The sequence below is a fragment of the Sminthopsis crassicaudata genome, chromosome 3 (genome assembly GCF_048593235.1).
Source record: "Sminthopsis crassicaudata isolate SCR6 chromosome 3, ASM4859323v1, whole genome shotgun sequence".
Classification (NCBI taxonomy): domain Eukaryota; kingdom Metazoa; phylum Chordata; class Mammalia; order Dasyuromorphia; family Dasyuridae; genus Sminthopsis; species Sminthopsis crassicaudata.
In genome coordinates, this window is record NC_133619.1 from 584,432,378 (window position 1) to 584,454,955 (window position 22,578).

At 33.8% G+C, this 22,578-nt stretch overlaps 2 protein-coding genes across 2 annotated transcripts; one reads left to right on the plus strand and one right to left on the minus strand.

The window, feature by feature from the left end:
• On the minus strand, positions 1-942 carry LOC141559944 (olfactory receptor 52E8-like). Its single transcript, XM_074297600.1, has one exon. It carries the CDS (start codon positions 940-942, stop codon positions 1-3), a length of 942 nt encoding a protein of 313 aa, XP_074153701.1.
• A 20,083-nt stretch (positions 943-21,025) lies between these two features.
• Positions 21,026-21,964, plus strand: LOC141559945 (olfactory receptor 52E4). The gene has a single exon (XM_074297601.1). It carries the CDS (start codon positions 21,026-21,028, stop codon positions 21,962-21,964), a length of 939 nt encoding a protein of 312 aa, XP_074153702.1.
• Positions 21,965-22,578: the final 614 nt, after the last annotated feature.

The window sequence follows — 22,578 nt, forward strand, 5'->3', positions numbered from 1 at the left end:
TCATTGTGAATCTTTCCTGAAAATTCGAAATACTCGCTCACGAATCTGTTTGGTTCTGACTCCATAGATTATAGGGTTGAGGCTAGGGGGTATAACCACATACAGATTGGCCAAGAGTATATGGATGTATTGAGGAACATTTTTGCCAAAGCGATGAGTAAGGAAGGAAAAAAGTGCTGGGGAATAAAAAGCTAATATAACACAGATATGAGAACCACAGGTATTAAGGGCTTTGAATCGAGCATCCCAGGAAGGAAGTTGGAAAACGGCCCACAGAATCAAGGCATAAGATATTGCAATTAAAATCACATCCAAAAATAGGATAGAAATATCTACCAACCCATATATGCTGTTGACTCTGATACTAGCACAGGCCAACCGGGCAATGCCCATATGCTCGCAGTAGGTATGAGGAATGATGTGGTGCCCACAGAAAGGCAGCCGAAGAAGGAGATAAACAAGTGGGGCCACCATTAACAAACTTCTCAAAATAGCTAACACTGCTATAATGCCAATAACCCTATTTGTGAGTATTATACTGTACTGAAGTGGATAATAGATAGCCACATAACGATCAAAGGCCATGGCCACAAGCATAATGGTTTCCATGGCTGTGAACATATGGATACAGAACATCTGTGTGAGACAACTTCCAAAGATGATCTCTTGTAGATTGAACCAGAATATGCCTAACATCTTAGGTATGGTGGCTGTTGATAAACCCAAGTCAATCATGGCCAATATAGCCAGAAAATAGAACATGGGCTGGTGAAGATTATGTTCACTCTTGATCACTAACAGAATAGTGATATTGCCCATGATTGCAACTAGATAAGCAAAACAGAAGGGGAATCCAATCCAGATGTGGAAATGTTCTAGTCCTGGGATGCCCAGCAGCAAGAAGTAGACAGGGTGGAATTCAGTGTTATTGAAAGGAGGCATTTTTAGTGGAGGCTAGAAATTTTGCTCATCAAAGATAGATTATCCATCCCTATGAAGAGATTGGGCCCTTTGCAGACAATATTCTGTCAAAATAGAAAGAAAACAGTTACTTCATAAGTAGATAATCTGAATTATTTATGTTTATAGATTATAAGCAGACATGTACAAGCAGAGAAGCAACATTACAGAATAGTAGATAAAGGTTTTGACTTGGAGTCAATGAAATCAGAGTTAAAGTTCTCTCTATGACACATTAACTAGCATTGCAACTATGATCAAATCTCTTAATCTATCAGAGCATTCCAAACTAAAATTATAAATGAAAGGCAAGCCATCAATTTATATTAGGTGGGGGAGTTTTCACACTGGGAACTTTAAAAATTGTTGAAATCACAGGTCTAGGCCCAGATATTACTTTCTAAATGAATTTTTCATACAAGGGCAACATGTAAGGAAATAGACATGTTTGGTATGCATTTAAAGTTCAAGAAATACATCACTATGAATAGTTATGGCAGTTGACAAGTTAACTTTGTATACTCTAATTCTCAGGAGAATCCACAATCAACAAGAATTTAGTAAGTGCTTAATACTGCCAGGTACTTTACCAGATGCTTGAGATATAAAGCACAAAATTAAATAATTTTTATCTAAAGTAAATTAGATTCTGTAATTTACATAATTCTCTGGAAGAGAGTATTTATTAATTTATTTTCTCTAACAATATGCAAAGGTGATTTCTGTGGCCTGGAAAGACAAATTTTATATTTTTAAGGAGTTACATTTCTTACTACTTCATCTCCAATAGCCTCTCCCACAGAAATTATTAGCTTCCCACAGAGGTTAATAGTTGTAGTTACTATTTCTTTTAAAGGAGAAGAAATTTCAGATAGTAAAAAATGTATTTTTGCTGTACAAGGAGTCAATAAATAGATTGAGAATTTAACTATGATTAATGTGTGACAGTTTATTGTGTCTGCTGAAGAAAGAACAGAGAAAAAGGACTAAAAACATCTGTACTGAGAAAATTGTATCTAGCCCCATCTTGAAAAAAAAACATCAAAAGGAATTTTTAGAACAAATGAGAGAACCATAAGATGGGAATGTATTTCCAGAATTTAAAAAAAATTATTAATTGTAATAATTGATTGAAGGTGATTTTGATATCATTCTTTTTACAGCTGACATATTTCAAAGGTCCTTGTCTTTGTTTTATTGTTGGTAACATTCTTAATCAATCCCAACAACAACACTGGTTGTGTTCATGTAAAATTTGGAAATAGGTGGTGGGACAGTGGAGGTGGTGAGTTAGAGAGAAAAATAAACAAAAGCTTATAGAAAAAGAATTTCTCTGTTTTATTATGTAGATACTATTTAATAAGTTAGGATAAGGGTTCAGTGAGAAATAATTAATAAACAAAAGATGTTTTACAAGTTTAGCAATTGATACAATTTATATAGCTCTTAAGTGCTTTATTAATATTTCATTTTATTCTCACAATAACTGAAAAGATAAGGAAACTAAGGCAGACAGAGGAATCAGTGACTTACTCATAGTCACGCAGGTAAATAAATATCTACAACTTTGGGCCACTTAAAAGATTGTGATGTTTTCCACATGAAATCCTATCCAACATGTCCTATGACATTCTCAGCATGGTACCTTTGATAGATATATGCATTGAAGGTCTTTCTTAATTGGATGTTGCATGACTCAATATAGACAATATGAATTCTTCATTTACTTGTTTATTTTTTCTGGATACAGTCTGCTATAATGAGATAGATATTTTAACAAAAACTATTTTCAATAAAATCAGAGAACTTGTTGAAAAATAAAATTAAGAGCAAAATAATAAAAATCTTTGTGACAATAAAAAAATGAACCTAATAAAATGGCATCATATAATTTTACATTTTCGACAGAATAGTGTCTATATGTAGAATGTTAAAGGAAGAATGGTATATGAAGAATGGAGGTTTATGTATTGTTTTACCCATGAAGATGATGAGATATAGGAGACAAAGAGGAGTCTTTGTCTTTACAAAGGCAGATTTTATTCCTTCTGAGAGGGAACTGGAGTTTGAGTTTATTCTGTTCTCCTTAGGAAGAGGAGGTGTTAAGTAAGAATTCTATCTGCCCCCTTAAATATTGTTAATGTAAGGAAATAAATTTTAGATTCAAGCTATCCCTCATTGCTATCCCTTAATGGCAAAGGAATGTTGCAAGCTAAATATCCAAGACTAGGTTCTCTTCTTGCCAGATGCTAATTCTACAATGAGTATACATGAGTTTAGCAAATAAATACATTTAGGATAATCAATACCAAAAAAATAAATCAGAGAAAGTATATAAAAGATAATATGTATCAGAGAAGGCAGAGCAAATGATCCCTCTCATTGGGACTGAAATAACTCAGATAAACTAGATCTCAACCATAAATAGATTCCCCAAAATCTCTTGTGTAGCAAGCTTGAGGATAGGGATAAGACAAAGACCGACTCCATTGTCTGTTGGTCTTCCTTTGACTACCAAGTTACACTTACTGAATTTTCTTGATATGTGATCTGCAATTAATAAAATGTGTTGATTTCTTGTTCAACTCAATAAATTCCAATTCAATTCCACAAGCATTTCTGAAGTACTTACAATGTGCAAGATACTGGAAATGCATAGAAAAAGTACAAACTTCTAGCAGAATTCATTCTACTTGTAGAATGTTGTCAGAGGACTGAGACCTGGATGTATGACTGTCCTTTCAGGGACCTGAAGAGTGACTAGAAACTTCGGCGTTCTCTTTTGAAGATGGAAGCCAAAGGACCAAGATGTTTCTTCTTTCTAGCACTCACTAACTAAATCACATACAAGAGGAGAACATTAAATAATCAGTCTTCAACAATGAAGAGAATATCATTCAAATTATGCTTTGAGCCATGGGCTATACATAAATACAACAATAATATAGTGGCAGCACCTGTCTATAGCCTCAGATTGCTCCTTAACTTGTGCCCAGGCTGGCAAAATGACTGCTTGGAGTGAGAAAGCAGTTTTGGCAAATCAGAGGCCATAGCCTTCTCAGAAAATGATGGGAAAGAGGGAGTTTATGGGTGCAGACCAGAACCTCTGTCACTCATGCTACCACTATGTTGTAAGTTATACAATAAATATTTCACTTTACCTTGAAAAAGACTGGAAGTTGACTTCTGGAAGTGAATATTCATAGGGTTGCAGTTTGAGAGTCATTTTGAATTACTAAAGTGAAAAGTTATCTCAAATATGATGAAAATTTTAATATTAGATGTGGATAGGAAAGCCTCATTGTCCTCTTTTTATCTTTTGGGGAATGAAATCATACAGGTAAACATAAAATTCACATTATGCTCAAATTATTCCCTCATATAAGAAATCATTACTTATGCAGTGGATAGAGTGCTGAACCAATATAATCTAAGTTTAATTCTGCTGGCCTCAGACTCTTGCTAGCTTTGTGAGCTTAGGCCAGACATTTAACTTCAGTTTCCTTAATTGTAAAATGAGGATAATAATAGCACCTATCTCACAGAGTTGCTGTGAAATCAAGTGAAATATTTATAAAAAGTATTTAGCACAGCTTCAGTTTCATAGTAAGTGCTATATAAATGCTTATTCAATTCCCCAATATATAAATCTTTTTCAGTTTTTAAAACAAGCATATAGCAGAACAGATAAGTTCACCTTTTTATGTGGAAAAAAATTACTCCTTAATCATTAAGTAATAGGGCTATCTCCCATTGTTATCATAATGTGTCTATGTCTCAAATAATGTATAATTTTGAAAGAGAAACCTTGGGCTAGAGCATGCATGATTGAGATCCCCTCTTCCTATCTCTAGTTCTCCCATCCCATTGTGCTGTCCATTACAAGCATGATGACCATGTAATAAGTTTGTCCCTGGTAACAGCTATTTTCTATTCCTCTTGTGATTAGCAATAAAGGTTGTTCTAGTTATCTGTTTGGTCCTTGATTTTCATCAGAACTTACCTTCTTTACAAAAAAAGCATATATTAAGAGTACTTACTTTTCTTCAAAAACTACAGAAAAGTCCAATAAGATGTTGTTTTGGCCTCAGACAAGTCACTTCAAATCTCAGTGCCTTTTGCACAACTTCAGGCTATAAATTGAAGTTGTTCTGCCAGTGAAGCCACATATTCAAATCCTAAACTTCTTAAAATATTCTGCAAGTAGAATGAATTCTATTAGAAGAATGTCTTGTAGTTTGTCTTTGCATCTCCAATAATTTGCACCTAGTGAGTACTTCAAGAATGCTTGTAGAATTGAATTGGAATTTAAGGAGTTGACCAAGAAATCGCCTGTGATTATATTAATCACAGACCACATGTCAGAAAAACTCAGTAAGTGTAACTTGGTAGTCAAAAATAACAAGTGTCATCTTGTACTGAATTAAGAGAAGCTGCAAAAAAAAAACCCAAAGAAACAAACAAAAAAAACAAAAAACAAACAAAAATAATAAAAATAAAAAAGAGAGAGAAGCTTCAGAAAGAAAAATAAAACTTTGGTGTAAGAAAAAAAAATTCCGACCAATATGATTGGAGATATACGAGCAAACATATCAGATACTTTGCATGGTGAATTCTTGTTTGGTATGAATTGAAAAAAGATGACCCATGAAATCCCTCCAACTCAGAGGTCTTGCTTTGCCGTCTTGTATGGTTCAATGCATATCACTTTTCTGGTCTTCAGAGTTCTTTTTATTTTGGAAAAGTGGAAGTAAATGGTGATTATTACAATTTTTTGAAATGAGGGAATTAAAAGTAAAAAAAAAAAAAGATGAACATGAAAGTGTCTATACTTGCTTCACAAATTCAAGGATAAATCCATAACAGAAAAAATACCTGTAATGGTATTTTTCATTGGAGGTGGGAGACTAATAAGAAATGAACTACATATTTGTTGGGAGTGAGAAGAGCAAATGACAGACAAGCATTTCTTTTGCCCTGGAATGCACAACTTTTGTGTCTGTGTCTTAGTATTTTGTGTCACCATATAACAGAAAACGAATAGTCTTACTCACATCTGTATCCCCTTATCTACCCTTGTTTTCTTCTCCAGCCTCATTGGCCCTGCCTATTCATACATAAACTTCTCATCTACTCACTTCTCTCCACCTTGGTCCCTCAATGTGATTAGTGCGTGGACTCCAGGCACATCCCAACTCTTCTTTTGGAATAGACTCACCAGCTATAAGTGCAGTTCTGGAATCCTTTCTCTCAGGCAGGACTCTGAGATGCTCAGAAGTTATGTATGTGAGATTTATATATAATTAGTATACAGCAATGGGGATTATAAAATATCTATGATCCCACAAGGAAAAGTTTGTGATTCAGAGCTCCCTGGAGCAAGAGTTGTGAAAACAGGATTACAAATTACCTAGGGTAGAGACTCATTCTTCACTTGTAGAGAATGGTGATCATACACTGCTACAAAGCCTTCTGCTGGATATTACACTGCTCTTCCCTTCTTCAGTCTATCAGTGGAAGGGTCCTGTCATTTGGAATCCTATACCAGAGACTATCTCTCTTTCACCTTCCATAGAAGTAATGGTTGTATTCTGGAGTAGGCTACCTCCTCTCCTAGAGCAATAGTCCCAGTGCTTGAATAGAATAGTTCCTCACCATCTATGTTGCCATTGCTACCACCAGTACCTAACCCCAAGCAGTACAAGGAGCAAGATTATGTCTCTATTGTGCTACCAAAAGATAACTGCAAGTTAAATGTGATAGATTGCATTTATTATGGACTAATAACATAGTTTGCTAAAACCAATTATTAAAGATAAAATACAAGATTGTGTTTAAATGTTCATGTGAAAAAGACATAGAAGTTTTAATGCATTATAAATGAGTCAAAAATGTGACATGGAAACCAAAATGCTAATATAATCCAAGCTTACATTAAAAGAAAAAGAATATTTATAATAAGGGAAGCAATGTTACTACTTGCCTTAATCTTGGCCAGATCATATTTTGAATATCAATTTCAATTCTAGGTATTTTAGGAAAGGCACTGGCCTGATGGAGTAGATGCAGATTGCATGTTGAGGGCACTGCAAACTTAGCATGGGAAAGTAAGTTGAAATAGCTAGACAAGCACCCTCCAAAAATACCTGAAAAAAAGTGCCAAAGACCAGAAGAATTCTGTGCTGTTGTTTGACTTCTGCAGGCCAAGACAGCAATGGATAAAAGTTTTAAGGTGATGTTTGTTTGATAGGAATAAAACTTTCAATGGTATTCTTAGATGGGTAGAATATATGCATTGTTAAAAACCTTGAAGTGATGTGTGTATTATCACTTTCTAGAATTTTTTCAATGAAAGTGATTTAATTTGAAGTCTATTTATTAACTGTGTGACAGGTTATCTCCTTTTTAACACTCAATGTCAGTTATAAAATGGAATCATTAATATTTATAGTGCATGGTTGTTATTAAGTAAAACTTTTTTAAAACAAATTTAATTTTTAGTGAAATGTTCTAACCATTCTGGAGAGCAATTTGGAACCATGCTCAAAGGCTATAAAATTATGTGCACTCTTTGATTCAATATTGCCACTATTGAGCTTATATCCCAAAGAGATCATAAAATAGGGGAAAGGACACTCTTTACACAAAGGATGCACAAAAAATGTTTGCAACAGTCTTTTTTGTAGTAGGAAGGAACTAGAAATTGAACAGATGCCCATAAATTATAGAATGGTTAAGTTATGGTATATGAATGTAATGGAATATTATTGTTCTCAAATATATAATGAGCAGGCTGATTTTAGAAAAGCCTGGAAAGACTTGCATGAACTGATGATGAGTGAACTGAGTAAAATCAAGAGAACATAGTAAACAGTAAAAACAAAATTATGTGATGATCAGCTGTTAGGATTCTTACAAGGTGCTAAGTCACTGGAGTAGATATAATTATCTAATTTAGCACGGTACAGTATGGTTGATCTGATCCTACAAGGAGATGTTATGGGCCAGAACTTGAAACAAGGTACTCAGTGGATGAGATAATGATTCTCTAATTTACATGTACTTAGTACCTATTATAATTCCACAAGATTCATACCTTTAAGAGAACATAAATAAGGAGGATCTGACAAGCTTACAGGAGAAAAAGTCTGCTCTTGGACATCTGGGAGAATTCACAAGCCCACAGAAACCCACAAGCCCAGGCTCTGGGAGGAGGAGTCGAGTCATTCCAGCTTCCACCTCTGTGCTGGCTAGAGAGATTCGGACAACAGCTCTTAGGAACCAAGAAGAGAGACAGGCCTCTAAGAAAGCTAACTGGGTCCAGGAAAAGATTCAGGACTTTGAAAGACACAATAAAGGATCTGGATTTTAATTCCTGGCTGCATTTGGGATTATTGAACTGAACTGAAATTAAGGCTGCCTCCAAAAGCTCCCCAAGAAATCTGCTCCAAGAGAACCATTACAATGTAGAGAACAAAACATTACAATCAGCTGTGATGGATGAATTTGGCTCTTCTTAGCAAGGTAGTTATTCAAGGAAATTCCTATAGATTTGAGATGAAAAATGCCATCTGCATCCAGAGAGAAAACTAAGTAGTCTGAACCAAAGAACAGTTTACAAGGAAGTAAAGAAAAAATGGATATTCATGAATATAATTCCTTCTACTAACATATATATATATATATATATATATATATATATATATATATATATATATATATATATACACATACATATATATGTATAAATATATATATATATACATATTTTTTCTCTTGATCTGGTAATTTATTGCTATATATTTTGAATCCTCCTTGATGTTCTGCTGAGAACATGATAATGTTCTCTTTTGTCAAAAAAACAAATAGAAATAGGGGCTACTTGTGATATTCTTCTCTAAAATATAAAGTTCTCTGGAAGCAAGTTTCTTGGGGAGCTTCTGGGAGCAGCCTTAGTTTCAGTTCAGTTCAATAATCCCAAATGCAGCCAGGAGCTAAAAGTTCAGATCCTTTATTGTCTCCTTCAAAATATCCCAGTTAGCTTTCTTAGAAGCCTACCTCTCTCCTTGATTCTGAAAATTCTTGCCACTGCTCCTTTGTCTCTTCCAGCTCCAGCCTCTAGCTCCCTCTGAATCCAAAGCCTCTAACCAGCACTAGGGTGGAAAATGGAATGAATCTGCCTCTGCCTCTGAGAGAGTGGGCTTGTGCTCTTCTGTGTTTGTCCCTAAGAGCTTCTTGCTTATATGCTATGTACTGAGTATATTCCAATCATTACATCACTAGGAAACCATTATTTGTTGTAGGATTAAATCAATGCTAAATTAGATTTAACCAGTACCTTGCTTCAAGTTCTGGTCCATAACATCTCCTTGTAGGAGCAGATCCTTAAACCATGCTAAATTAGATAATTATTGTCTCTATTAATTCCACTGTCTTAGTACCTTGTAAGAATTCTAACAGGCACTAAAAATGCATAAGGATCCCTGTGGGTTACATACTGATGTATAGGAGGCAATGTTACTACTTTCCTTAGTCTTGGCCAGATCATATTTTGAATATCAATTTCAATTCTAGGTATTTTAGGAAAGGCACTGGCCTAATGGAGTGGATGCAGATAGCATGTTGAGGGCACTGCAAACTTACCATGGGAGAATAAGTTACAATAGCTAGAAAGACAAACACCCTCCTAAGATACCTGAAAAAAGTGCCAAAGACCAGAAAAATTCTGAAAATACGTTAATATTAGCTGTGTTTTGTTGTGATTTTACTTATTTAGTTAAATACTTCCCAATTACATTTTAATTTGGTTCAGGTTGCATGCATCCTATGGATTGCTTATTAGGCACCAATTGTACATAGTAAATGCTTAGTAAACATGTATTGAATTAATGAATGAACTAATTTTACTGCGCTAAATAATAGGATTACAAGTACAACTATATATAATGGCTCCTATCTGCAAAAAGCTTATATTCTAATGAAGAAAAACAATACATAAAGGAGAGTAAGAAGGTGAGGATTGGAGGGTACCTGCATTTGGGAAAGACTGTCATGGAGGAAGAAAATAATGAAGAGTTGTCTTTATATGTGAGAGTAGGGGGATTCCTGAGTAATATACTTACTTAATATATATAAGAGGGTTGTCCATGTGTTTCTGTGGCTAAAAATACAGTATCAATAGGACTAAAGTGTTGATATGGAAGAACAAACAATCATAGCTTTGCCATGCTCTATTGTTCACAGTGCAGATACATTGATGAGGAAGTCTCTTTCTTGCAGGTACAAGATTTTCTTCTGTAAGGAACTTATGGGTTATTATGAATATTTTATATATTGTGTATTATTTTATGACCTACCATAAGTTTTGTGCACTATATTTTATGTAGGATTAAATAAAGGTAGTCATATTCCTTATATGCACTTGTTATTTCCAAATATATTGTTTACCTCTGTCTATGGAAACAGACAGAAGCTATGTTTGGAGTTTTCCTGGAATAAATTCTGGATGGAAGGAGTTAAAATGAATCAGGAAGAATTTGACCATTTTGGTATCAATCCCTAAGGTTATAACTTTATGTGTGTGTGTGTGTGTGTCTGTGTGTGTGTGTATATACACACACACACACACACACACACACACACACACACACATATATATATATATATATATATATATAAAACCTCATTAATATTATTACAGAGCTTGTGGGGCTCTGGACTACATCCATATATATTTGTTTTTCTCCTCTCATTTACTTTCCCCTTCCCTAAGACAGCAAGAAATCTGATATAGGTTCAATATGTGCAATTCTTTTAAATATATTTCCATATTTGTCATTTACAAGAAAAATCAGATCAATAGAAGAAAGAACATGAGAAAGAAAAAAGCAAGCAAATAAAAAGTGAAAATATTATACTTCTATCAACATTGTTTTCTTACTTTATTTTTTCCTTCTTTCATTTCCCCATCACCTCCCAAGTAAGTGATAGTAAAAAAAAGATATATTTATGTATACATACACATACACATGCACACCCCACATACACATACATGGTTTTCCTATACCTGCTGACTCTTTGTTTAAATTCTGCTCCATAACTTGCCTTGCTATATTAACCTCTCCCACCTAAGAATCCCTCCTTTGTCTTCTTTCTTCACCCTTTGCTTCCCTATCCACCCACTGCTCTCTTTATAGATTTTGGAAGGTGTTATACTCTTTGTGGTATATATGTAGCATTACATGTTGAATTCATTCCCAATGTGACCAGGTTTTCAGAAATATGAGCCCTCCTCCCCCTCTCTAATGTTTATGTACCTATTTTTCCTTTGCACCTCACTTATATAAGAGGATTATTATTTTTATCTTAACTGTGTCTATCTTTCTTTTGAGCTACTCTATTGTTGATGTGAATCATAAACATATAGTACATATTTCCCATGTAAAAAAAAATGAACAATTTGCCCATGTTTAAATTATTTAATCCATATTAAGTTCCTTAAAATTGATTTTTGATATTGGCTCTTAAGTTAAATTTTTTGTTAAGTTTGGGTTTCATAGATAGAAAATCCTGAAATCTGCAAATTTGCTGAATATCTATAATTTTTTATTCAAAATTATAGATGTTTGCTGAACGTGATATTGTTGGCCACAGGATTAGTTCCTTTCCTTGTTGGTAGATATGATTCCAGTAGTCAATTAACTATGAGGATAAGAGAGTAAAGAACTGAATAAATAGCCAACTTGGGACATTATTTTAGGAAAAGATGATTAGCTTTGCTTTGGATATATATTGCATGATAAATACTAAGAAGACAAACATGTCAATATGTCCTGTCCAAGAGAACCAGGATATAGATTTTTGATATCTAACATCTGTATGTAGATAACTTTTAAAGTTATTTAAATAGTTAGAAACTCAAAGATTTAGATGCTGAAGAGACTTTCAAAGCAATTATGTCCTACTCCTCATTTTACAAATGAGATAATTGAGGAGGACCAGAAATATTAAAATCATTTCATTTACTTAGAGTAACATGACCAGTATCTGTAGTAGAATTAGAACCCATACTGCAATTGTTCTAAGTACCTACCTTATCCTAATGGACCATTCTGACATAAATACACATGAATAAATATGAAATGAATGTGTATGTATATGTACAAAATTATACACACATATAATATACATGTGTGGATATGGTTCCATCTGGATCATTGCTTTGTCATGGTGTAGGAACTTGCATAGCTTAATGACTAAGAGGCATGTTTGGCTTTTTATCTGCAAAAAGTAAGCAGGGTAGAGACTAAGTGAGTTCTGTCAAGAAGATTCACAGTTCCCAACAGTCACTCTTTTTTTTTTTTAATACCCCATAGGGTGACTCTACACATGGACTCTAACAGATGGATTAAATGGGTTTTTACTGGTTTAAGTTGATTTGAATGGAGGTGAAGTGAATTTAAATGGTTTTAACTGATTTTAACCTGTTTTAATGTTTTTGTTTTTGTTTTTTACTTATTTTTAACAATTTTCAACTGGACTGAACTGGTTTTTAACTCACTTGAGATTAATTCCCCCCCCCCCCCACTGGTGTCAACTATATTTTTCTGATATTAGCCATATTTATTTTAAATGTGTTTTTTTCACTGATTTTAATCTGATTTTAACCAATTTGAACTAAATTGACTTGTATTAGCTAATTTAAAATGATTTAAATTTTGATTTGCTTTGAACTGATTTTTACTAATTTGAACTGGTTTAAACTGTGTTTAGGGGTGAAGAAGTATTTAATCCTTATATTGGGAAAGGTTAAATGAAAAAGGAAAAAGGAAAGTTATATGATATGGAAAATATCATGGAAACAGCAAAAATAAACTTGCATGGATTCAAGAGGTAGTGGAGGATAGAAAGGCATGGTGTGTGACAATCCATGGGATCACACAATGAGTGGGACTCAAACACTGAACACCACCAAGAAAATGCACACATGTTTAAGCATATATGGATTTTGGAATGATTGGATTTATTAATATCCAGGTACTATTGGGATTTGATAAAATTCAAACTAAAATTCAAAATCTACAGAGGTTCCATGTAACAGTTTATATTAAAAATAACTTGAGTTTAGTAGACCATGAGTCCTGAATCATTGGCAGACCTAGCAAGCCAAAAAACTAATATATGTTAATGTGTTTTGTTTGATTAAAAAAATTATAATAGCTTTTTATTTTCAAAATGCATGCAAAAAGAGTTTTCAACATTCACCCTTGCAAAATGTTGTGTTCAAAAATTTCTCTTTCCCTTCTCCTCTCCTAGACAGCAAATATATAGGTTAAACATGTGCAATTAAAAGTATATGTTTTAAAAAGTGGGAAATGTTAATACTGATGAACACTTTTCAAGTATTATCTTCAATTCTGGGAACCAATACAACAATTATTAAGGGCCCTATATCTACACAACATTCTGCAAGAAGCTATATCTTTCAGAAATAGTTCAAGGATGTAGTGTATAATTGTAACTAAACTATTTAAATCAATTATCTGGTCTATATGGGTTTCTGGTTAGCATAAACTAGATTTTTAATTAAGTGTCTCTAAGCAGCAGGTAGAGATGATTCAGTTTCTCAGACAAGTAGGTCTAGGTTTAGACAATGTCATAACATTTTCTAATAATTCTCACAACTGACTCGTTTTCTTGAAATCAGAAATTAGGCAAGACCCACAATGAATAAGGGAATTGAGCTATCTGTTAGCTAGAATTAAGTTATAAGTCAATCGAAGTATTTCACTCAATTAGATTGATTCCTTACCAAAGGGCTTATGAGTGGATCTACTAGGCAATAAATCGTCATTCCTTTTTCAGCAGCAAATGATTAGATTAATTACTGATCCCAAAGCAAAGATAAAAAGTGAAAATGAACAACATGAAGGATTGGTATTTAAGAAGAAAATGGAGTGAAAAATGGATTGCTATCTTGCCTTTCTGCATATCCTTCTTCTTTTCAGTATCTGATTCAGTGCACTTCACCAAGACAAGGTCAATCCTCTAAATCTGTGATTGATTCCATCCTTTATTATCTCCAGAAAAATGTTCTTATGATGATCGCTAATCTCTTCTTGATCTTTAAACATCCCCTATTTATTAGCTCATCCTTGCCAGCTCACAATATATCTATTTCTCCTGTCTTTTAGAAATTCCCATTTGATCCTACCACAATGATATTTTTATCAATCTTCTTCCTTGAATACTCTGCATTATTTGCTGATAAAATCTTCCTTGATTAATCTCTCTTTGAGTTTTCATTACATATTTTTTTTCATGATTCTCCTCCTGCCTACCTGACATTTTCTTCTCAATCCTTTTTTTTCCCTATATCTTTCATTCCCTGGGCCTTCCCCAAGTCTCTGTTTTGAGTTATCTACATTTAGTTTATACTATCAGATAACTAACTACTCTTTCATATGGAAACAGTCTCATTATTTATAGTCTTGCATCATTATTTGTTTGTTTGTTTTTTTAATTAACATCTTGAACAGGATATATCTTAGTTCTTAAATTCAACATATCCAAAACAGAAACCATTGTACCTCACCCACTTCTTTCTCCCCCAAAAAATCCTTACTTATTCCAAACTTCCCCCATTATTATGGAGAATACTATGAATTTTCCAGTTGCTCAAACTCACAATTGGTGTTATCCTTATTTGTTTGCCCTACATGTTGCCATGACCTTCACCTCTTCCATACATGTCTTTACTCCCATTATGTAGTCAATACCTTAGTTCAGTCCCTGCACACATTGTTCCTCAAAAACATCAGTAGCCTTCTGATTTCTCTCTCTAACTTATGTGTCTCCCAACTCCAATCCATGCTTCACTCAACTCCCAACTCAATATTTTTAAAAAATAGAAAAACAATATGTATAGATTCAAAATCGATTGACCTGTATAGTTCTTATCTGTTTATTCTGCACTTTTGTTTCCTTGTGCATAAAATGAGGGAATGTACAGTACCATTTTTGTGGGCATATCCTCATCTATGTTAATAATTCTACAATTCTGGAGTAAACTATCTTAAAATTATTTCATTCCATTTTAATATCTTCCAAACAATAAGTGAAATGAAAAAAGACCAGAACAAGTTGTAGAAGAATGAATCTGTTATCAAGGTACTAATGGAAAATACTGGTGAGAAAAATCTGACATTTTTCATTAAGTAGTATGAAGAAAAGAAGATTATAGTGAATTGTACTAATAGTGATAGAGAATCAATCATGTTAATTTTTTATTATTGTACCTTTTGACTTATAATTTTCTACTTCCAAGACTCATGACTATGGCAGTGATCTTGTTATGAGTTTTGTAGCTCTGTGGAGAGAGTATTAAAAGTCAACTAATTAGGATAAGAAAATCTGAATTGATTGTGGTTTGATGAGGATTTTTAAAAAATATAACATTAGATTAAAATTCAGGAATCCAGAAGGGAAAAAGAAATAATTGAATGAAGAGAATGGCATAAAGGGTATCTCTGATTAGGAAAAGATGGTTAGTATGATCCTTATACTTAGAATGGTACTACATGCTATAAGCTGACTTATACATGCATTGGAAGTTTTCAAGCAGAGGCTAAATGATCTTCTATAAGACAGATATTATACATGATACTTCTCTTTTGTTTGGAAATGAATTTAATGTCTTCTGAGATCCTTTACAACTTTTGGTATATACAAGTGTCTGACACATAGTCAAGTCTTACTAAAGACAGGAATAGAAGAGAATGCATCTTTCATTGAGTATAAGGGGTAAAAATATCAAAGTGTTGTTTAGTGCTTTTTAAAATCAAAGCAAAAAATGAAATCTCCTAAACTAGTCTTCTTCTTCCTTCAATATAATCCCATGATTTCCCCTCTGGTGGCGATAGTGTTAATTATAGAGTTTCTAGGACCCAAGAAATATATTCTGACAAGTGATAGGGGTTGAGTGCAAGGAAGAGGAGTCCCATGTGTGAATACAGGTAGTAATAACATTTCTGTGCCTGGAGACAAATATTCTTCCATCCCATATTACAAACAACAGAGAGACCCAGTGAAGCTCCTCGGGGGAATTGCACTTTAAAAAAAACAAAAACAAAAAATTTCTTTCTCTTCAAAAGAAAAGAAGCTTAGAACTCACATACTGCATGAAAGCAGCCAAGTTCTGTCCTTGAGACAGATATTGAGGTAGGTAAATATGGTCCAAAATAATGGATGGTACAATGGGAGGAAGAAGGAGATAGAAAATAGGAAAGATAGAGTCTGTATCTAAATCCAGGGTAGGGAATATAGGAGCATAGAGATTTGATAAAGAGTGATTGAAAGAATCTCTTGTTCTGAAATCTTTAAGAGCAAACTTTTTTTGCATCATACTAATTTGACTCTATGTTTTGTGTTTCTCCACCAGCCCAGTAAAATGTAAGTTCTTCAAGAATCCTAAGTACCTATCAAAGGTTAAAAAAAAAAAAGTGTATCCATGTAAGATCTATAAACTCTCCCTCACTATTCATTTAGTATCACATTCCTACCAATATATTCTGGTAAGTGTGAATTTATAATCCTTAAGAAACTCCGTTGAGTCTTCAATCACATCTAATTGCCATTTCATCTCTTTTCTCTCTTTCACCCCATATATACATATATATATATATTTGTATATGTACATATGTGTGTATATGTATATGTATTTATAATACCCAATGATTCCATTTCATCCTTATCCAAAACTAATTTTTCATCCTTTTTCTTGAACCTCACAAAATATATATTCACTTATCATCATCTATTCAAATTGCTTAAGATCTCTAATATTCATAATCAACAAACAGTGGATTTTACTTATTTCTCATCTTTCTTGCATTCTAGAGCACTTAACATCACAAGGAATAATCCATAATTTCTATGGTTCCTCTACCATATGCTATCATTTAACTTTATAATCTTTTAATATAAATATTTTCTAATCATATATTCTACTAATATTTAAATTTCTCTTATTTTCCTTACAATTCCCATTCACTTCAACAACTTCAATTACTCAGTTCATATAAATTCTACATCTACTATTTCAAGCCTTGATCTCTCTTGAGAGTTCAAACTCTGTATCTCAAATTGCCTGTAGGACATCTCCATATTAGCTTCACACTGATTTCTCAAATTCAAAATGTGAGGCATTGACTCTGGAGCCAGAGAAAATGGGTTTATATCCTCCATCTTTTTCTTACTATCTGTATGACCGTTAGTAAGTCACACTTCACTGGATCTCAATTTTCTTATCTGTAAGATTAGAGGATAAACTTTAAGTCCTTTACAAGTTTAGAAACCCTTCTTACTCTAAAATATAGAGTCTTATACACCAGACCAAATTTATTCTCTTTTCCCATTGGCCTATTGTTATTTCTGATTCCTCATTTTTTCTATTAATTATAATCCTATTCCTCTTGTTGCCAATATTGAAAATTTTCATATTCTCAATTCTTCACTCTCTCTTACTTCACATATCCTAATTAATTGCCAATTTCTGAAAATTCTATTCCTGTAAAATCTTTGATATATGTTCCCTCTTCTGTGTCCTCTGCTATCACCTTAATAAAGACCCAGATTATTATCTGCTAAACTATTGTAATAGTGATATGCCAAGTACTCATTATTTCCCTTTCACCTTTATAATACTTCTTATGCATCAAAATCAGTTACATTACTCTTTAAGTCTAAGGTTTTTAACATCTCCCTAATGAATATGGGGGGAAAGAGGTTCAAACTCCTGTATATATCATTTTTTTTCTCCTTTCTTGCCCTTCCTATCTCATAACTCTTTCTCCATGCATTCTACATTCTTGTCAAGTGAACTATTTTATCCTGCTACCAAATCATCCAAGACATCTGTGCTGGTTCCAACCCAGATTCTTTGCCTGCTACTTTTTCAATCTTATTGCTTACTACTTTGCCCAACCACTGCACACATATACACAAATATACACATATTGTGATCTAGTGACTCTGTCTTCCTTATTGTGCTTTACACAAGATATTTTACTGACTCCAGGCATTTGTGCTGGTTATCCACTATATCTAGAATGCTCTCCTCTTCATTCCCACCTCTAGTTTTCTTCAAGGCTCAGCTATAATCTTATTTTCTACAGGAAGCTTTCCCTGATAATCCTTAATTTTAGTGCATGCCTTCTGTTGATTATTTCACATATATATTGTATTTAGTTATTAGTAGATAGTTCTTTGTTGTCCTGTTTTAATCCTTGAGAACAGAAATCATCTATTGTCTTTCTTGGTAGACTGCTAGCTTAGTACAAGCCCTGATCTATATTAGATGCCTAATAAATGCTTATTAGTTTATGAACTTATTTCTAATTTTTCCATCTATGTCCTATTCCTCTACTGAACTTTTAGGCAGGATGATGCATCTGAAAATAAGATTGGGATCTATATTGGGAGAATCTGAGTTCTAATCCTGGCTCCCTTTAAAGTCAAATAATTCAATTCAATTTTGTACTCACAGTTCCTTGAAAAGGAGAGGTATTAATAAATGCTTAATGAATTGAATTAAACTGAGTTTACTCTGTTCCTTTTTTTTTTCTTTTTGCTAAAGCTATTGGGGTTAAGTGACTTATCAAGGGTCACACAGGCAATAAGTAAGTAAGTGTCAGATTTGAATTCAGATGCTCCTAACTTAAGGGCTAGTACTCATATGTATATATGTGTGTGTGTACAATGTATATATGTGTGAGAGAGAGAGACAGAGTATATATACATCTATATTGGTGTGTGTCTGTGTATGTCTGTGTGTGTGTGTGTGTTTTGCCCAAGGTTCTCAGAAAATAATATCAGACTGTCACATATGCTTACTAGAGCCTATGGTAAGCAGTATGGAGTCCAACTAGATATTTCCTAGTCCTGTGGGAAGCTTTTGAATATAGGATTCTTCCTGCAGAAACATATTATGCTTCTTTTGCAGCACAGATTATCTCTCTCTTCAGTAAAATGAAATTTGGGATCACAAAAATATGAGTAGAATAAGGAGAAAATGATAATGGATATAGGTGAGGGAAAGGAGAGTTCTAAGTTTAGACAGGGAAAGAACACAGAGCAAAAGACATCAATGCAGAGGAATGTGAGAAATAGATAACCAATAGATAACTAATTATCTTTTACTTGATATTCACAATCTTCATTGTTATATCTATCTCAAATGTAAACAAATAATTTGTAAGATATAGTCACCATCTTGAAGAAACTCAAGATACCTTAAAATATTTAATGCCTGATTTCTCATCTATCTCCTCCAGAAAGTCAAACAACCTTATTCCTATCTATTCTTCTGAATGCATATGATATTCTATTTTAAGCACAACAGTTTCTATGAAATTTGTCTATATTGAAGCTTGACTGGCTCATTATTATCTCTGGACATCTACTCAAGAATATGTACTGTCCATCTCTTATTAAGGCTATCACTCTCATTGTTTCTTCTTTCCCCCTATATTCCTTGAGATGGAAGAACAGAAATCAGCCACTGGCCATCAGTCTTTCAATCATGTCATATTATTTGCTGAAGGTTTCTCTATATTGCCCTGTCTTTAGTTTCCTGGAGGAAAGCTACAATTGAGATTTGAAAACTCACTATATGTCCTAGAAGAGTTGTATACTTAATAAGAATACTTATATCAATAATGTCTCAATTTTTTTCAGATAGGTATTGTGTTAGTTCTTCTGCTGGTGAACATTGAAATCCTTCACTACAATTCATTAAGGGGTATCAAACAGCTACTCAGGAAAAATAAATAAACAAATTGTCATCATCATCATCATCATCATCATCAACCTGTGGCCAATTTTGTAATGAACCTCTCCAAATTTAAATGAGGTATAATTGAAGGAGTGTTAAGATTTGAAGTTAGGAAGATCACAGTTTAAATCATACCTTTGAACACTTATAATCTGTGCAACCCTGGACAAATCTCTAAATCTCTCTCAGTGTTCTTTCTTCCAGAGTTGTTTTGAGGATCAAATGATAATGTAAAGTTCTTTACAAATCTTTAAGCACTATATAAGCACTAATAGATAACTAGTGAGACAATTCCTCAGAAAATGGATATAGCCACTCTCGTTGGGTCTTCATCAAGAGCTTTTCCCGAGTAATTAGAGCTGCCAGACCTTGTACCAATTATATAGATCACCTTTGCGAACCTTTGAGATCAGCTCTATACCAATATGTAACATCGGTGTAGGAATTATTAGCAGCAGTAAGAAGAATAAGCAAATAATAATATGCTAATAATAGGCAAAGAAATCTACATACACTGGGTGAGGAAAATTTAGAGCTCCTTTGGAAGGAGAAAGAAATTCTGTCAATCTTTAAAATACCTATTTCCTGTTGAATATTGAGAGATGTTGTAATATAGTGAATGATATGTAATATCATAATAATGTAGGTATAAGAACAATGTATATGTTAATATAAATGTTGTGTCAAGACACATTGTAAAATACAAGTGTAAAGTAATAACTCATATTTTCATAGCTATTTCAAGAAAACACTTTCCACATAATAATTCTATGAGGGAAGTAGTCTAAGTAATTTTATCCAAGATGAGGAAGCTAAGGATCAGAGAAATTAAAGAAGCTGTCCATGGTCAAGAAACTATTATGAATTAAGGATAGATTGCAAAATCTGGAGAAAGAACATTAGGCTTGAATCAAAATATTTGCATCCAAATTCTGGCTCTGATACTTATATTATTTGGATATCCCTCAAAAATTAATTTAACTTACCTAAAACCTCCTTTTCTCCATCTGTAAGATGAATAATAACCTTTTTCATTCACTATCACATTGGGTTGTTGTGAAGGAAATTATTTTGTAAACAATAATGTATTATGTAAATATGATATATTGTTATTATTTATTATTGACTGAAGCTAATGTACTTTGTGTCTCACCAGGGCCTGGTTGCCAGAAGGCATTGAAAGAGAAGCAAGTCCTCCTGCTTTCCTGTAGGATATTATTTCTGCATAAGAGTATGTCTCCTATGAATGTAACTGAATTCCATCCCTCATCATTTCTCCTCCTAGGAATCCCAGGGCTGGAAACTATACACATCTGGATTGCCTTTCCCTTCTGTCTTGTGTATTTGGTTGCCCTTGTGGGGAATGTCACCATCTTATTAGTAATCAAAACTGAACGTAGTCTCCACCAACCTATGTTCTACTTCTTAGCAATGCTGTCAATGATTGACTTGGGTTTGTCGACATCCACCATTCCCAAGATGCTAAGCATCTTCTGGTTCAGTTTCAGAGAAATAAGTTTTGCTGGTTGTCTCATCCAAATGTTCTTCATTCACATGTTTACAGGTATGGAAACAGTGCTTTTGGTGGCCATGGCCTATGACCGTTTTGTGGCCATCTGTAATCCCCTCCAATATACTATGATTCTTACTAACAAAACCATCATCATATTAGCCTCAGTTGTCGTTGGGAGGAACCTGATTCTGGTTACCCCATTTGTGTTTCTCATTCTGCGACTACCATTCTGTGGGCATCATATCATTCCCCACACCTATTGTGAACACATGGGACTTGCTAGATTGGCCTGTGCAAGCATCAAGGTTAATATCATTTATGGGTTGATGGTGATTTCTAACATAATAGTGGATGTTGTTTTAATAGCTACTTCCTATATGCTTATCCTCCGTGCTGTCTTTAAATTGCCCTCTCGTGATGCCCGGCTCAAGGCTCTCAATACTTGTGGCTCCCATGTCTGTGTCATGCTATGCTTCTATACACCTGCATTTTTCTCCTTTATGACCCACCGATTTGGCCGAAATGTCCCCCGATACATTCACATTCTCTTGGCTAATCTTTATGTGGTTGTCCCACCTGCACTCAATCCCATCATTTATGGTGTAAGGACCAAGCAAATCCGGGAACGCGTTTTGAAGATTTTTGTTCAAAAGGAGTAACTCCTATAAAAGGAATAGAAGAGCTTTTTCTACCACATGTTCACTTGATCTAAGTGATTTTCTTTGTCACCTCATCAGACCCAGAATACCATAGAGTAGTTATCAACTCAGTGTTCAGTGGGAATTGCAATGATAGGAAATTAGGCCAATACTCTATTCTCTTAATCAAAGAATTTATGAAAGAGATGGGTTACCTAGGGATAGCTCTGATCCACAGATTAAATGACAGAAGAGTAAAGAATGATAACTCCCTTTTGTTCTGTTTCTCAGCTTCTCATCTCCCATCTTCTCCTATATAGACTATTATAAGTGGACATCTCATTTTCTCATTTCAGGTCCAATTTCATTAAAATGAGAATTCTAGAATAATGCCCAGCTGTTTTATATTTGAATGACTAGAATGGAGGGCTCCTAGCACCAAGTTCAGTATTCTTGCCATTATACCCACACAATTTTATCTTCCTTTCTCTTCATACATTCTTATTTATTGTGGTCTATCTATATTGATACTGCTGCCCTCTAGACACTGACATCTTTATTTTCACAGATTAATTGAAATTAAATTTAAGAATCTAAAACCCAAGTTAAATTCAGGTAGACTTAAAAACAGAGTT

What these genes read in the sequence shown, in the direction of transcription:
- LOC141559944 (XM_074297600.1), bottom strand. Translation starts at nt 942, where the DNA reads ATGCCTCCTTTCAATAACACTGAATTCCACCCTGTCTACTTCTTGCTG.
- LOC141559945 (XM_074297601.1), top strand. Translation starts at nt 21,026, where the DNA reads ATGTCTCCTATGAATGTAACTGAATTCCATCCCTCATCATTTCTCCTC.